We start from the raw sequence: 19,142 nt of genomic DNA on the forward strand, positions 1-19,142 counted from the left end.
TAATTTCCTTGTGTCAGTTTGAAAGAAAATTCATTATGAAAATCATGACACAAGGAATGATAGGTGGGATTAGATAGTTCTAAAATAAAATTCTAATGATCATATCAGACTCCATTTGAGAATTTTTCAAATCTGAATCTTCATGTGAAAACAAAGATTCATCCGTTAAACTTGGAAAATCATCATTGTGAAATTCGAAAGGAACAAAATGATCAGGATGATGTTTGACCAAGGGTTCAACTTGATTAATGGGTTCAAGATTGACAACTTGATTATCAGGACTAAGAGATGAATGATCCATAGAATAGGGTAAATCATCATCTTGAGAAGGTGAAGAGAGGAAAATTAATTCCTAATCAAAATTTTCCTCAACATTAAGCATAGTTGCTGAGTGAGATTGATGGATTTTATTTTCCAGTTTTCTAATGTAAATAGGGTCAACACATGAAACATCGAAAGGAGGATGAAAATTAATAAAAGGAGCATTAAATTCCTCCTTGAGACATTGGGATTCTTCTTGAAAAGGACCATGTAGTGGATCTGATTCAAAGTATTTTCTTGAAATCCTAACCATGAATCAAAATTTCACATCCAAAATTCCCAATTCACATCCTCATCTATAAAATCATAACAAAGATACTGAAATATATTAGAAAAATATTCAAAGGATTCTTTCAATTCCATCCTAAGCTGATTAATTTCATTAAGAACATCCTGATAGTCATACTTGTCAAAGAGTCGACAAAGCTCATTAACCAATGTTTAAAATAAAATATAGAAGAAACAGGTAAATAATATCACCACTACTTGGCACGACCATCTAGTGTAAGGGTAAAAAAACTTGCAATAATATCTTTGGAATAAACTCGACTTGATTTTTTGTTTTTGCAAATTCAATCACATAATCAAGTACACATTTTGCACCCTTGTTGTTGAACTTTAAATGCAATAAGTTATGTAAGAATTCTGCAAGGATTGAAAAATATAAGGCCTTTCAAAAACATATCGGGATTATGATATGGGATAAAGCTATTTTAGATAAGATATTTAAACAGAATTTATGGGCTCAAATTATCTTCTGGATCTCCTTCTAGCACCAGGCTATTGATGGTGATCGATGTTGCCGACATATAAGGGTCTCCTCGAAGTGAATCCCCAACTAGACTTCACATTGCTTGGAGTAGGAGACCCATCCACTTACATGGTTAGGCCACCATTTGCAAGTGATTTAGAGGTATGCCTTGGCCGCAGCACATACACAAGAGCTCATAAATACAACTTTGGGGAAACAAGTATGTAAGATTTGTGTGATACCAAGTGTAGAGTGTAAAGGGAGATTCCACGGACGAAAGAGAGACAAGCCTCCAATAGGAATGTAATAGTACTTAACCTAAGAGAGACACATGAGAGAAAGAGAAATACTTGTTGTTTAATTTGTAAATTAGTTCACAACATAAACAAAAATCATGAAAGCATAAACAACACCCATTCAACAAGATCGATATCTAAAGCAATGAAGTAGTTCATTATCTTTAGCATGAATTGCATTAATATATACCAAAAACATATCAAGAATAGTCTTACTACATTCACGATACATGCATGAAAGAGTATTGGCTCAAAGATCTTCTAATTACTAATGAAATATTCCAAGTACACTACTACATTGATGAAACACAAGCTCCAGTAGTGGAACATGAAGCTACACCTTGCTTCTCCAAAGAATGATTTTCACTCCTATGCATCACTAAAGAAGCCAAGGCCAAATATCTAAAGGTTCAAACCCTTTCTTTGAGTTATGAGGGCCTATTTATAACAAATGAAAATTAATCTTGGGTTTCCTCATGACTCTTCGACTTCTATGACCTATGGGCTTCCATATAAGTTTTCACATTCTACATATATCTCTTTACATTCCACATGTGTCTCTTCACTTTAATACCCTCCTCCCACATTTACACAAGCTAACCAGTCCACTGGGGTAAACATGTGATGAGAGGCTACTATGATGTGATTCAAATCCCCATGTATAGTTAAGGAAGTGGAATTGACAAAACAAACCCAATCTGACCTTACTCAAGAGCTAGAGACCCTTTAGGAGACAAAAAACCCTTCTAAGTGCCTAACCCCTGAGGAAACTTGTATTTTTGCTAATATGGACCCTCACCAACTCGCATGAAAACTAGGCATGCGACTGAGGCCCTCCAGGCACTCCCACAACAAGGCATGCTAGGGACTGTTGTATTTTTCAGGCAGTTTTGAGCTAGTGACCTAGGATTCTATGCCACTTTTTCATGGTGAGGACCTAGGCCACTTCCTAGAACTTCATGAAACTTTCAGAAGTGATAAACAACAATAGAATAAGGCTACTAATGTAATCATTGGTACAAATATTTGACTGGACCGCTACTAACCATGACAAGAATTTCATCAAACATATCACAAATATGTAATATATAGGTCATAACAACATATCTGGGCATACATGTATCATACTTACTTGAGATTCATAAAGAAGCACTGACGCCTTATCACAATAGTTGCATTATCATCTATTAGGTCATATAATCATTCACATTTCATATACTAATTGAATCATGATGAAATCCATAACCAATTTCTATTATAAACCAAGCTTATAACCAACATATAACCAACATAATAACAAGTATATAACAACCATAAGATCACATATCAAAAATTAAATTTACACATGAAATACAAAAGGAGAAGGAACTCTTATTAATGAATGCACAATCCAATCAAGCTAGGGACTTCCACCAACCACCTAACCATAGATTGGATTGAACCAAATATTTATTTCACCCGATCATCCCCGTGCCATATTCCAAGCATGAGTGTGGGGCTCACAACAAAACTAACCAAGGGTTCCTCAAGCTTTACCATATATCCCACCAAGGGATTCCTAGGCCCAAGACACTCATTAATACAACTAGCATTTACTGCAATACTACTAGATCACTAAGCCCTAAACAAGCATGGATGCCTTCAGATCTCTTCACCTAAATAGTGATGAATTTGTTTGTCCCAACTTCTTAGCTTTACCATTTATCCCTTCATTGCCGGTCAAGGGGTTCCTAGGCCTATGAGTTCACCACCCTTTAGGATTTACCAGGAATCTGTCTTAAAAAATTGTCATCACTATCTATCATAATTTACACTGACCAAAAGTAGCACTATTAACACCTAAAGTGATGATCCCTTCCCTTGTTATAAACTTCCCTCGAGGTAAGAAACATGAAATGATTTAAGAGCGACAAAATAACTCTCAACACTTGGTCATTCATGGGGATGAAAGCCCATTTTTTTCAACACGAGAAGGAATGTAAAACGTTTTTTAGGAGTGTGGTATTACTAAACTTACAAAATATAACCAGTTATTGCTCAACAACTTTAAAGTGAGTTTCTGTTGGAACAAAGCATTATAGCATCTATGAATTTTTAAATACCATATACAAAGGCCTCTCTTTGTCTCCTTATCTTTCACAAAGCCTTCTAAGGAGCCAAAAGTGTTTATTATTGTTATAAGAAGAGATATGAAGCTGAATATTTGGAAAATAGTCCACTTGATTGTCCATCTTGGAACTCTATCACGTGCAACACTGACATGAAATGATTTACAATGAAGTTTCTATGGCTAACGAATACATTAGAGTTTCAATCCCAGAGAACTAAAAGAAATAATGAGAATTCTTTCTTAATTGGTATGTTCCCACCAGGTGAACCACAATGCATGGATTGGAAAAACCAATAAGCCAATAAGGCTAGTAGAATCCAAATCTTGTCAATAGGTTTCTAAGTGAATTTTCCCCAAAAGTTATATAACCTAGAAAAACACATAGCATATAGAAGGTAGTTGTTATGCTTAGTGACAATAAATTTTCTTTTTTCATAGTTAGATTCTCTGGGGATGTTGAGTTGAGAGTATCCTGCATAGTTATAAATTAGAGGAGGCATCATAATAATACTTGTAGTTTCTGGGTATCTAAAGGATTACAATATAGAAATAAACAAAAAGATTGAGCTATACCTAAATTTCAAGGACAATGGAAGTATATGGAAATGCACATGCAATGTCACCGTCTTTGAAGCATCCTCCAAACTTTTTGGGCCTGAGTAAGAGAGGTGCTAGTGCTGATTCACAAGATAAATTGTATAACTCCAAAGAGAATCATGTAAGTGAGATCTGGAAAATGGAAGAAGTGTCATGTCCATATTTGTGATAATAATTTGATCACCTAATTCCTATGCATTGTTCATAAATTTTTATCAATAAGAGCTATAAGCATCAATAGCTCTAAAACCTTCCAAGACAAGTAATGAGAAGGTCCAATTTTGAAAAGTAGCATAAGCCCTCAAAAATTGTGTATGGAATCAAAGTAGAGGCAATTTTATGCACAACAAATATTGAGCAGTGAAAGAAAAAATAGACTCATTGATTTGTTTAATTCAAACATTATTACAGTCTCAAATATCTTGTGATGAAAACTAGCATGACAGTGATTGAAGTAGTGATGGTGTAAGAAATATAGATTCCATAAAAGGAGCCATGTTGAACAATTCAACATAACCATGCTCTTCTCGCACCTAAAAAGCAAGATAGGTAATTACTGCATGTAAAGTTGATAGTCGGATTTAAAGTTGAGGTAGATACAATCATCTTAATTCCATGGATATGTTATGTGTATGTTTAATGTTTTTTTGGGATTTATAGATAATAAATCTAATTTTAAAATGATTTATATTGATGTTTGTTGCAAGTCATCATGAAAGTAGAAAATATATGCAAGAAAAACCTGAAACAATCTAAAAATGGATAGATATAGCACCTAAATTGACTCGTACTGCATATCTATAACAACATTGTATGTTGAGCCCAAAGATTGGATCTAGGAACCTAAACAATCAAAGACCAATAAAGTGGAATACAACATCACAAGAGCGATAACATAATATATTTAGGCATATCAAAGAACTATTATACCAATTCAATAAGCATGTGAACCACAATGCATGCATTGGAAAATTCAATAAGTTAGTAAGGCTCATAGAATCCAAATCTTCTCAATAGTTTTCCAGGCGCATTTTCTCCAATGTGATTATATGCTTATTTTGGAGAAATGATTAAGGGAATCCCTAAAGGAATTGAATGTTTGAAACCCTTGTATTTTTCTTTGAATGGTTGTAATTTTTTTCTAGAACAACTTCAGCTTTACATTGATGTTTGATCCATGTTTTGTAGCACCAATAAAATTGTTACTTTCCAAGCAATATTTTACTTGACATTCTAAGAAATATGAAGCACCAATGTAGCTAGCAACAAACCATAGATTGCAACAATAAACACTATCTTTGACAAGCCTTTACTTTATCTTTCATACTAACTACTCACTCGTGTACTAATGAAACCCTGACTACAACAACCTTCTTCACTCCATCAAAATTAACCAAAAAGAGAAAAGATGTAACAAAACCATTGGTTAATAACCACTCTCGAATGAGCACCTCATGTACAACTGTACAAGATAATCTCACCCGAGCAATGATTCCTATCTATCCTCAAATAACTCTTACACATTATTTTCATAAAAGGCATAATCTAGCATGTTGTTAGCTCTCCTCACATAATGGGCGCTACTGATGCATCTCTAATAAATATATCATTAATCATCCCCACTATTTAATGAATCTATCTTAAAAATTTGTCGTCACTATCACTATCATAACTTACATTGACCACGAATCTGTCTTAAGAAATTGTCATCACTATCATAATTTACACTGACCAAAAATAGCACTATTAACACATAAAGTGATGAGCCCTCCCCTTATTATAAACTTCCCTTGAGGTAAGAAATAGGAAATGATTTAAGAGCGACAAAATAACTCTCAGCACTTGGTCATTCATGGGATAAACACCCATTTTTTTCAACACGAGAAGGAATATAAAATGTTTTCCAGGAGTGTGGTATTACTCACCTTACAAAATATAATGAGTTACTGCTCAACAAATTTAAAATGAGTTGCTGTTGGAACAAAGCATTATAACATCTTTGAATTTTTAAATACCATATACAAAGGCATCTATATGTCTCCTTGTCTTTCAAAAGGCCTTCTAAGGAGCTAAAAGCAGTTATCACTGTTATAAGAAGAGATATGAAGTTGAATATTTGGAGAATAGTCCACATGACTGTCCATCATGGGAATATATTACGTGCAAAATTGCCATGAAATGATTTACAATGAAGTTCGGTAATAGAGACATTAGAGTTTCAATCCTGCAAAACTAAAAGAAAGAATGAGAATTCTTTCTTAGTTGGTATGCTCCCACTAGGTGAACCACAATGCATGCATTGGCAAAGTTAATAAGCTAATAAGGCTTGTAAAATCCAAACCCTGTCAATAGGTTTCCAGGTGCATATTCCCCAAAAGCTGCATAACCCATAAAAACACATAACATATAGAAGGTATTTGTTATGCTTACTGAGTGTTAGTGTCATTCTTTGCAGCCTTCCTCAAGTGATCAAACATGCTCTTACAAAGTGATTTTAAGGTGTCAAGGTCAATTTTTGTCATTTCACTGAGTCTTCAAGCAAAATTTGGTCACTAAGCATTAGGTCTAGGGTTTACATTTACTCCTTCCAAAGTTGTCCAAATGTCTGTCCATGTCACATTCAGATGAGTGTGCCATCATTCAGAGGGTTGTCATCATCATGTCAGGGTCTGATGGGTCATTTTACACCTTGCTCATGCTTCAGTTGTGCCTAGGTAAGGTTAATTTCCCTCTCCTAGGGTTTTGAAGGCTATTTTTTTTGGACAGTCAAATCATCGGCAAAACTTGTATCCTGATGTTCATACACCTTCCCCTATCCTTAATGTACCTTATTAAACACTTCCCATCACTAAGATCCCTCAAATTCTTCATTTTTGCACAAACCCTAGTTTCTTGCTACAAACCCTATTTTCGAGGCTAGGCCTGTGTTTTGCCCTTTTGGACCCCTTCCCCTCACTCAATTTCAGAGATTACACTTTCCCCTGCTTCCTAACATCCCTCCCCACCTAGCAAAATTTCCTCAAGAATTTAGAAGCCCCCTATCCCCTTCATTTCGCTTCATTTCGACAAATCCCTTGTTCCACACATCGGGATAGGTTTCACTCAAATGATGTTTCTGAGCAAGGAAAGACGAATTTGGAAACACTGAGATATTTTTTTGTCCACAACAGGCCAAGGAAGAAAAACCTCCTTCACTCTTTACACAGGTGTCATGGTTTTAGAGAAATGTCAAAAATACAGTTGCCTTGGGAGAATTGATGCATCTCTGTAGTGACCTTGGGAAAATCAAGTTTTATCCTAGCTTGGTTAGCCAAATGACTTTCCTGATAAGTCAAATGATAACTACACACAAAGATATTTCCAATGAGCTATCATGAGCTCAATTTGGAGTTGAGGAAGGCATTCAAAAGTTGACTGTAACAGCACTCTGCCTTTAGGCAACCTCAATTGGCATATTTTGACCAGTCTTGGGAGATTTAATTTTTGACAGGGAAAATGAACTCCAAATTAACAAATTCTGGTTGGGTTGAAAATTAGACTCAAATACCTTTCCAACGAGATATCCTGCACCCAATTTGGACACCGGGAAGGCCTCCAAAATTCTCCTTCAAAAAGGCGTGACGCACTGGGAGAAATTTTCTAGTGTAAATTTACACTTGTGCGGCGCACTGGAGAGGCGCAGCGCACTGGGCTAAAAGGCCTGAAATTCATTGAAATATTCCTCCAAATTGCAAATTCTTCTTTCCACAAGTAGGTAGAGCCTCCATTTGTGTGTTTCATCCAAATTTGTGCTAGGGTAGGGTGGTTGATGGATGGTAATGGTTAAAACAAAAACATCAAACCCTATCTTTTAAAATACCTCAAGGAAACTTGTTGCTAGGATTTCAAATCACTGTTTTGTCACCAAGTTCACTCCCTCATCTCATTTGTCTTTTGATTTCATCATTCCCTAAGTTCCCCTATCTCCCTAAGTTCATCAATTCCTTCTCCTATATTCCCTTTCCCAAATTCTCAAACCCCACACCTCATACCCTACACAACAATTCCTAACCCTATTCATCAAATCCCTCAAAACCCTCCTACATTTCCCTAATTCCTATAGTCCCAATAGTCCCTAATCCCTCACTACTTTTCCCTCCCCTTCCTTATTTCACTATTTTTCCTTGGTGGCAAAGGTTGCACAATCATTAAGACAGTCCAACACAGTTTGACACATCAACGCCACAGGTCCAGGATAAAGACAAAAGAGGCAAAAAGAGCATGATCGACTCCAGATATTGGTCGAGGCATCCTTGGCCCACCATTGCCCTTGATGAAGAAGCTACAGCCCAAATTTCAAGAAATTTGGAGCATTTTTGACATTTTGAAATTTTTTGCACTAAAAAACAGGGTTTTTCTCCCTTTGCGCCGCGCCACCTGGCGCGCGCTTTTGATAGGGAGCTCCAAACTGAAAAAAGTTTATATTTTTGGATTTGGCATGAAAAATCATGACTTTTGGTGCATGGCCAAGAATTTTGGGCAAGTTTAGAGTCCTCAAGAGGTCAAAAACACTCAAAAAATGACCTCTCTGCCCCTAATTTCACACACAGGAAGTAGTCTTGGGAGATTGAAGTTTTGGAGGGGAAAATGGGTACCAAATTCAGAAATTCCACTTGGGTTGGAAAGTCGACAGGCAGGGTTTTCCAACAAGCACACTTGGGCTCAATTTGGACTTCAGGAAGTGTCTCAAACTCAGCCTCAAAGTGGCGTGACGCACAGAGAAATTGGCATGGTGCACAGAGGATTTTTGCTCAATTTTTCACCTTCCAGCTCAGAAATTCGGCCAGTTTCACTAGTTTTGCTTTGTGATGTAATTTTTGATCTATCTTGATGTAATTGGATAAATACGATGTAATATTGGGACTTCTTTACTTGTTCTATAGGATTCATTTACCAAAAAGTGAAAATTTAATGAATGAATCAGTTTCCTACCTTATAGAGGCAAGTTGTTTTGATTGCCTAGATTTTAGTGCTTTGTTTAGAATTGGTTGAAACAGCTCCTAGAATGATGAGCTCAACCCCTAGAGGCAAGGAAATAGGTTTGGCTTGTCTATATCATGTAATTCCTAAGTCATTTTCAGGGTTGGACACCTCGGATTGCTTTGGATATCATTGTACATTCTATCTCTGCATTTTTTGCTAAGGAAAGACCAGGGTTTTGCAACACTGTTTGGGATCCATGTGGCTTTATGTTTTTGATGGTGTGCTTATCTAAGTAATTGTAAGTTCATTAGTGTTATGTGTATCATTTTCCTGTCTTTTCTTCTGAATTTGAACAAATGAGTGATTAAGGTGGAATCCATTAACTGTTATGCTCTACCTTTGAATTTGTTTAAATTTCCATGTTTTCATCTGTTTAAGGAGAATTCTTGAGACTCGCTTGCTCTCCTTAGCTCCTCACCAGTGTGATCTATCCATTCACTCAATTTAAAGCATCAAAACGATTGCCTTCCTTGCCCCAATCAGAACTCTGCACAAACTGTGCCTCATCCCCGAGCCCAATTTGCCTTTCCCTGTTTCCAACACAAAACCCTCAAAAACTCAAATCAAATCCTTTGCACTTAATACCTAGCCTAAAATGAGTTGTTATTTTAGTCATCTCGAGCCTCATCGCTTGTCTTTTGCCGAGATCGACCCGGAGAGAGCCCTCTCCTGTTCTCGTAGGGCTAGCTACGAGGCTCAACGTGGTTTGATGTGGACCTAGAACCTTGTCTTTTCAGCCTGAGGCAAATCTAGGCTCTAACAATGAGAACAACTTTTCTTTTTTCATAGTTAAGTTCTCTTGGGATGTTGAGTTGAGAGTATCTTGCATAGTTGTAAATTAGAGGAAGCATCATAATTATCCTTGTATTTTCTGACTGTCCAAAGGATTCAAATATAAAAATGAACAAAAAGATTGATCTATACCTGAATTTCAAGGACAATGGAAGTATATGGAAATGCACATGCAATGTCAATAGGACCTTGAAGAATCCTCCGAACGTTTTGGACCTAAGTATGCGGAAAATGGAGAAATCATAATAACCTAGGTGGTTACCCTAACCACCAAAGGAATCATCCCCACCTCAATCACGAATGATGATCATTGATTATTATTGCCAAGTTGATGGTAAACAATTGTCAGCAAAACCAAACAAATGTAGAAATACTCTTTAACAAATACTCTATCAATTTGATGATCTGATGGTACAAAGAGGTACAGGATCGCAACTGGGGGAGTTATTTTCAAGGGAACACCTTACCACATAATTAAAAAATAAAAATAAAAAAATAAATAAACAAAAATATACCACGTGTAACATGTTTTTCACAAATTAAAAAAAAGAAAAAAAGAAAGAAAGAAAAAGAAAAAAAGAGTTTGTTTACCTTTTTAACCTATTTACCATGCACATCTATACATAAGAGGTTTGGTCAATTTGTTGGTTGTTTTGTTTAATATATCATCGTTACAACCATATTGAATATCATGTTTACCTTCTTTCAAATTGTCTAGATCTCCTACAAAGGTAACAACATCTATTCGAACACTTAGCATCAAAAACCCAGCCTTGGCATCCCAATATACAAATGTTTTCCATTGCAAGTTTAAGCCCAACACCAAGGGTTAATAATTTATGTTGGTATATAATGTTGATTTATTAATTCCTATGCCTCTCCTCTGTGTTAATTGCAAATGTTAAATTATTAACACCTGCCTTGTACCCTGGGCCAGTTGTCGTCACAAAATCAAACTTTCTGGAGGTTGGATGATTCGATCGACTGTCGAAACTCCACCGTTGATTCATGGGGGTCTCGATCAGATGACTTCATCGAATTCTAGGGTGTTTTTAGGTAACCACCCGATTTTCCCTGAGGTTTTGGCCAACATCTGCTACCTTGCGCGGCTGGGGAAAGCTCTACATCTCGTTTTCTTCAATAAAGGTTCACGACTCGACTCCTACTGTGATTATCTATTTCCTGTCGGCTCCGACCTCACAATGTCATGCCATTCAACACAGTGCAGGTGAGAGGTTCCTCAGTTCGCGTGTTCCGCTCCGAGTTCACTCGGTAATGAGCTAGATCTCTGTTTTTATTTCACGTTTCTCACTGAAGCTTGGTCTGCATTTTAATACTTTGCTAGCATGCCTTGCTAGTTTTCAACAGAGTCGATCCCGAGCGAGTGGCGGTTCAATTTCCAGTCAACAGGTTAACCCCCAAATATGAATTTCTTTTAGAGACAAATTTCTCCTTTTGTGTTTGCTGAGATTATTCTAATATAATTTTCTTTCTGTGAACATGGTATGCTCAGGTAAACCCTGTTGCTGTCGAGAACCTTTTTTTGAAATTTCTCCGAGGACGCGGTCAGCGTGATGGGTTTTCCAACTCTGACAAGGTTATGGCTATATTCCAGGTGTAATATTCGTTTCTTTCTTTGGGAAGTAACTTAAAAGGGTTTGAATTTATTATCCCTCTCTTAACATGGTTTATGCTCAACAATGACTAGTCTGTAGGATAAAGAGCGTCCTACGAAATATCTGGTTACTCTAGTCTTCAGGGATGAGGATTTTCCAAGTTATTTGTCGGTATTGAGAGGAATTAATTTTGTTAATAGGTACTCAAATTATTTCATTAAGAGATTGTATCTATTTGGTCCCCTGTTGAGAGGGTTTCTCCAGAGTTTTTCCCTGTTGTTTATAGACTTCCTTTTAAGTAAATTATATGGTATTTTCGCTGAAGATTTTGTAGTGAAGCTATGAATTTTTTTTTAACAAAGACTCTGAAGTTTATTTATATATTTCAACAATTATCAATTTAGTCTGTGCGCACCTGAATGGTTCTCTTTTAATATACAATTATATTGAATTCTTTCACTTGTTTAAAACACCATACTTAAGATTGTTAATATTTATATGTCTTATTTAGTTTAAATGCTAATGTTCCAGTATGCTCATAGAGTTTTCGCGGAAATGTAACTTTTATATGGTTGTATATATTATTTATTTCCTTGTACGTGAGCACAAACTTCCCAATTTAGAAGGGTCCCATGGTTTTTAGTGTTCCTCTCGAGTCCATAGATTCAAGACCGTGACCAGTGGCTGATTGGTTTCGACCTCGCCAGAGCACTAAGTTGTACTGAGAAACTGACACGACTTTTCAACTCGTCACACACCACTGTCTACTGGCTCTGTTGTCTAAATTTCACTCTGGTGCATACTTCTACCTGCTCCTGAGTAGTTAGACGTTCCTTGGAAATTCTTTCTTTCCTTGGTGGACCCTTACAGGTCACGAGCATTTTTCTCTACCTTTTTTCTTATTAGAAGAATATCACTTTCTAACTTGGGTCTTTGGTTCCTTTTCTCCCCACCACACTTAAAAAATAGAATATATTTATTTCCCGGTTACTGAAGAAGGTTACACATTATACCACTCATGAGTTCAATCCTTCACCGAAAGGAAAAAACCAACACTGAAATAAAGATATGAACATAGCTTATAGACCTAATATTATTATTCTGTTAAAAAAACGTTCACAGACCTAATATTATTATTCTGTAAAAAAAACGTTCACAGTCTAGTATTATTTTCTCCACACTCGAAAATGAAATGCAGTGCTACCTCAAATAAGTGTCTTTCATCAAAGAAGCATTCATATCCTACAATCATACTATAAGTTCTATCATTATCATGTACTGTAATACATATGATTCGTCAGGTTCGTCTGGAAATCCACAGGGTAACTGAAAACCACGCAACCTTGAGAAAGGCAATTACGTCCTTTCTCTCCCCCGAGCACTTATTACCAAAGTAATTTTGATCAATAACCTGTAATTTTGATCAATAACCTGAACAGGGTGTGGTTGGGTTAATCCACATGCAACAGATTGCTAGGTTCAACCTAGGAATTCCAGTGGTTTTTGAGGCTTCCACTTGTTTCCATCTAGCTTTGGAAGACCTCAGGCATCATCCTGCCTTCCCTCAAAGAACTCAGTGGGGAGCTTCCACTTGTTTCCATCTAGCTTTGGAAGACCTCAGGCATCATCCTGCCTTCCCTCAAAGAACTCAGTGGGGAATCTGCACTACTAATTTCTTCCTTCTCGTGCTTCCTTTCCTTCTCGTGCTTCCAGCCTCCCTCTGCCTAGTAGGTATAACCCTTACCTGTAAAGGGAACATCTATACCCAAGAAAGCCGAATGGTTTTTGGTACAGAGTGCCTAACATCTGGCCAAAAAATGCATGAAAAAAAAAAGATTTAGACCTTGTACAATTTTAATATGAGACGAAGCTCATAACATAAGCATGCGGAAAATGGAGAAACCCTAACGGCATAGGTGGTTACGGTAACCACCGAGGGAATCATCCCCACCTCGATCATAAATGATGATTGTTGATTATTATCGTAGGGTTGATGGTGAACAATTCTTAACTGAATCATACACATGTAGCAATACTCTTATCAATCAACAAATACTCTTATCAATTTTAGGACAGGAAATTCTTTAATCTTCTAACATGTGATCGGATGGTGCAAATAGGTACGGTGGTAGCTGGGGAGTTGTTTTCAAAGGCAATGTATATATATATAACAAAAAGAAAAAACCATTTTCTAATTTTAAATTAATACTCCCATAGAAGAAAAAACCATTTTCTAATTTTAAATTAATACTCCCATAGAAAATATTTGACTTCTATTGAAATAAAGAAAAAACCATTTTCTAATTTTAAATTAATACTCCCATAGAAAATATTTGACTTCTATTGAAATAAAGAAAAAACCATTTTCCAATTTTAAATTAATACTTTAATAAAAAATATTTGACTTCTATTAAAATATTTATATTAAGGTGCAAGGTTATATGTATATACACACAATAACATAGGCTATTTTAGAAATTATGCCAAATATCTTATCCTTTGGCAGTGATAGCACCCATACTATACTATCCAATTCTTTAGTATGTGTGGAAGTCAATTGCTAATGGGAAGGGGTGCGATGCATTTTTCTGAACATTTGGTTCAAGCAAAAATTACATCCACACCCATAGGATGTCAACCACATCTCCATAAATCGCAACAGCTGTTGTAGATTTGGATAAAGTCTGCATAAAACAAATCCACACAACACTTGCTATTAATTTCTCTAGAGAGCCAAAATATCTTGATGTTCATTTAGGGAGATGATTTCTTCCGATCTCGAAGACTAATGTTGTGTCTCATGGCATGATTTTAGTTTCCAATATAGTATTCTCATACAATATTCTACAATAAAATGAAAAATATATTATGGTAATATAAATTAAAAAGAATAGGCAAATGTAGAATGCAAAAATCCTTTAACACTGGGAATGTCGGTGTGGCAAACTAATACCTACGTATATCGACCTCAAATCATAGGAGCATTAGTTGATTCCCAATCATTTCGACTCCTTTCTTCACTGTCACTTCCATATCAATTGCCTAGAGACCATATTCACTATTTATGTGTCCCTTAACTCTTGATTCAACCATAAGGGAGAGTGAAGAGGCTCACTTTAAAGTTTTGAAGTAGTCGATTTTTCTGGAATCTGTCGAAACCAGTGTAGAACTTTTCCATGCTCACCCACATGATATGCAGTTGCTCGCCATGAAGTTGGACACAACTGTCACTTAGCATGGTCATGCCCTTTCATTATTATTAGCCATGCCTCATCTCCATGAAGTTGCACAAGCTTCACTTGGCCCTTTGTTATCATTGGTGACCTGAAGCAAATGCAAAGAAATGGACGATCATGATCCAGAGAAAATTCATAGAAAGATGATCATTGGATTTTTTTTCAAATTCAAAAATGAGCACCTAAGGTATGCAAAGAAATGGACGATCATGATCCAGAGAAAATTCATAGAAAGATGATCATTGGATTTTTTTTCAAATTCAAAAATGAGCACCTAAGGTTGAATGTTTTTTCAAATTAAAAAATGAGCTTCAAAAGTTGAAGGTTTTTCAAATTCAAAAAAAAGCGTTGAAGGAGTAAAGAGGGTAGAGATGGGGCATTAAAAGTGGAAGGAGTGGGGATAGAATGGGGCATTAAAGATTGTGTGACCTTACATGTCTTTCATGAATGCGTTGTACCTAACTTCTCCTAAGGTGCTAATGGTGTGGATTATATGACATGGAGGTGCTAACACTGTGGAGTATACGACATGGGATCATTGTTCAAAATTGAACCCTTCTACGACATGGGATCATTGTTCAAAATTGAACCCTTCCTAGCCCTTCATTGGGTGCTTTTCCCTTCTTAGAAGGGCTAAAAAAAATTACACTTTGGAAAAAAATTAAAATATCAAAATCACTCTTCAATTACAAAGGTTAGATTAAATTTTTATATTTCAAAAGAAGGGAAATATTTTTAATTACCTGTCCATACTTTTTTAGGTTTATGAGAATTTTGAGTCTGGACCAACACATAAATCACTTTGACTAGTGACAGTTTTGTAATAGAGAGCAGTCAAAGTCCAAATGACCTCATATGATTTACTAATTATGTCATTATTTAGGGAGATTTCCTTGAGGCCCCCAACTTATGCCAACAAGATGTAACCTACAACAATAAGACACGCAACAATCATGGTACTATTACACCTAGCGCAGGGCGACGAAGCACATTGAACAGACATTCAACAATTTTGTGCGTGCTCTTGCTCCTCCCCGATTATCCCTAAGTTCTCTTTCTCGGCATCCTTTTTTCCATTTTCATTTGAATTCGAACCAATCATCCATATAAGGGAAATTATCATTCGACGCTAGACTATAAGTTATTCTTCATTATCCTCCTCATATCTTCATTAGCATTTGGTTTTTCATCCTATGGATTCTTTAATGCAACACTCCTTGAAGTAATGGCATCCTTCGTGGTCACACAATGTATTCTGAGCACCATAGAATCCACACCCCAGGAAATCAACAATGTGGTTGAATACCTAAAATGCAATTGCTTACCATGCTTACATCCTAGACATGGGTTTTGGAGTTGCTTTTTACATTGTTAATGGTGGAAATTTGTATAGTCATAAATATATGAATCTACCAAATATGAAAATAATATCTATCTTATACTGAGGGTATTGGACTCCACAACTATACTACTCTCATTCAAGCTCTTGCTTATTTTGCTTCATTTCTTAAATCCATATGGATTTGTTGTCCAAGTATAATTTTCAATGAAACATTTGTTCTCTGTCATAAAGCTACATGTTTCTTTGAATTTTAAAAAACATAATTCAACAAAGCATTGAATAACCTATCAATAAATCTATATTCAAATCCTATGGCATCTTCCTAAGGTTGAATTTTGTCTATCTCAATATTTCTAAGGGGTTTTTAGTTTATGAATTTACTTATTCTATTGTTTTCATTTATTTAATAGGTGTAAATCTTGAAAAATGTCTCCTGTTGGTCATCCTAAGAAGGATAAAAGGAAATTTTTAGGCGTTGAATCATTTGGCCTTGTAAAAAATTATAATCGACCATGTAATATTCAAAATGAAGTTGATGCTCATCTACAAGAATATGATGAATCAAATAGTGTCGAGCTTGTTGAAAGAAAAAACCCATCAAAGAAACACAAAATAATATTCAAATCTAAATGAAATACTAGATTTACATGGGCTTATGTTGTAAAATATTGTAATGGTAGTGAAAGGATAACATGTTCTTGATGTGTTAAATTTAAAAGTGAGACTCCATTTGAAAAATAGGTCACTACCACTCTTCAAGTTAATGGCCTAAGTGGCCATGCAAAATCAAAATCTCATAATTATTTTTTACAACTTTTTGAGGGAGAAAAGCAAGTAGAGAAATATTTCAATCACTAAACATGTAGAACTAACGGTAGATGCTGAGAAGGAGAGAATTATATCAGTGAGTGAAAACATCTATTTTGTTGATATATATGATTTATCTTTAGAAATGTATAATTAAATATGTGACTTGAATAGGTATGAATGCACTCCACACGTGCTTCTAAGAGATGAATATTATCCATACACAAATACCACACTAAGAAAAGAGTTTATTCAAATTGCTAAAGAGGTGTATTGGAACGAACTAAGATAGGATATTTTACATAACCCATTTTACTCAATTTTAGTTGATGAAAGCACTAACCAAATTATGGAACACCAATTGATTATTTATATTACATATTTGACAAATGCGAGAAGTGGTCAATGTTTAACAAAGTTTATATGTTTTATTCAAATAAAGGATGGAATAGCTCAATGTATGTATGATCTAGTGAGAATTCTTTTAGCATAAATGGATTTATATTTGATGAAGTTTGTTGGTTTTGGTTCAGATGGTGCATCTTCCATGAGGGGTATTCATGACGGTTTATATTCTAAGATTCGTATTCTCCTCATTTATTAGTTATCCATTGAATAGCTCATTGAGAAGCATTAACAATGAATGAGGTTTCATCTCATTTTCCAGAGTTGCAATGTATTAACAAATTTGGAAACAAAGTTTATTCATGGCTTGGGAAATCAACTAAAAGACATGGAAAATTGAGAGAGTGAATGAATACATTTCAAATCACTAAGTTATTTGTCTTACAAATTCATCAAATTAGGTATATCTCTAGAGGAAAGGTCATGGAAAAACTTATTAAACTCATGCATTTGAGTTAGGGGAGAAAAAAATGTATGAGTTGGCAACAATATTTCATGTGAAATTTTGCATCCATATGCTTGCAAACATGCTCGAGTTGAATCAAAATTTCAAAGAGGATCATGTTGATATTACATCTATTGGCACTACTTTAGATGTTTCTATTAGCATGTTTCATAAACGATTTTTGGGAAGCATTTTGGTGTAGATGTAGTGCACATGTTTTGGTTTTTAGTTAAAGCATAAAGATGAGCCTTTGAATTTGCAGATAGCATAGGTATGGTACATTTAAATCCATTGAGGTTTGAAATTTTTCCAAAGATGTAAATATCGGGGCTACTAAATGATTGTATTCTCCTTGGAAAATGTTTTGTTGTAAAGGTGCTTAAATCTTTAGATAGGAGATTCATATATTTACATGTATTTAATGTGGATAAATTTTTCACTTCTCAAAACTATTATGAAGAAGTGAATGATATAAATTGTTCAACAAAAAATATACTTGAAACGTTCATGTGAAAAAATTAGCTTTGGGTAATCATCTATTGTGGGTACTCGTAAATTTTTGAATGAAATGGATGAATTTATTTGTACTATTTGTAAATCATACCCTAAAAAGCATACGTATGGCATGAGACCTATATGGAGATGAACTTAAATTGTTTGAAGGCTTTCCATGTTTGAATGAAATGGATGAATTTATTTGTGCTATTTGTAAATCATACCCTAAAAAGCATATGTATGGCATGAGACCTATGTGGAGTTCAACTTAAATTGTTTGAAGACTTTCCATATTTGATGCAATTATGGCAAGCTATTCTTGTTATTCCAACAAATACATCAATGTGTGAAAGAGGCTTCTGAAAATTAAACATGGTCAAAAAACGATGATAGATAAAGACTTTCATTAGAGACACTAGATATGTTAATATTTATATCTCTAAGTGCACCTCATGCTCTGGAATGCTACTTATGATGTATGGAAATAAATGAAAACTAGCAAGCCATTTCCATTGAAAAAATAGATTTATATTTTCAATTATGTAAGTCCAAATACATTTTTGAATATATCTAATTTCTAGTAAAAATGAATTTTTTTTATAACCTTTCATTTGTGAAAAGTTAAATGAGTATATGCCCTTCCAAATGAAATTAAAATAAAGCCTTCAAATTTGATCAGCATGGGATGGCAACGAAAATGAAGAGGATGGCAACGAAAATGAAGAGGGGCCTGACTGGCTAGGTCGGTAGGCCCAAGGAACCTGCAATCGAGATAAGTCCCAAGTAAATGGCTTCCCATCGCCCAGAACTCTGAACATACTCTTAATGTATCGACACGCTTGTTGGCCGCTACTGACACCTGAAATTAATACAGATCAACCAAGATATAATAGACTCTCGCAGTACC

The 19,142-nt window shown here is 35.4% G+C and overlaps 1 protein-coding gene across 4 annotated transcripts; it reads left to right on the forward strand.

The window, feature by feature from the left end:
- Nucleotides 1–10,811: 10,811 nt before the first annotated feature.
- On the forward strand, nucleotides 10,812–17,773 carry LOC149229349 (uncharacterized). Of its 4 annotated transcripts, none has more exons than XM_089375822.1 (4): nucleotides 10,812–11,117; nucleotides 11,248–11,299; nucleotides 11,403–11,504; nucleotides 17,424–17,773. In XM_089375822.1, the coding sequence occupies exons 1-4, from the start codon at nucleotides 10,861–10,863 to the stop codon at nucleotides 17,439–17,441; spliced, it is 429 nt and encodes a 142-aa protein (XP_089231948.1). In that variant the 5' UTR covers nucleotides 10,812–10,860; the 3' UTR covers nucleotides 17,442–17,773. The 4 variants fall into 4 exon arrangements, 3 of the variants coding, with proteins under 3 accessions (XP_089231948.1, XP_089231950.1, XP_089231949.1); XM_089375824.1 differs by having other exon boundaries at nucleotides 11,258–11,299; XM_089375823.1 differs by lacking the exon at nucleotides 17,424–17,773 and having other exon boundaries at nucleotides 10,812–11,035; nucleotides 11,113–11,161; nucleotides 11,258–11,299; nucleotides 11,403–11,823.
- The last annotated feature ends 1,369 nt before the right edge of the window (nucleotides 17,774–19,142 follow it).

This window comes from Pinus tabuliformis, chromosome J, assembly GCF_031772625.1.
Source record: "Pinus tabuliformis cultivar Carrire ecotype Pingquan chromosome J, CPIR1, whole genome shotgun sequence".
In the NCBI taxonomy this organism is placed as follows: Eukaryota; Viridiplantae; Streptophyta; class Pinopsida; order Pinales; family Pinaceae; genus Pinus; species Pinus tabuliformis.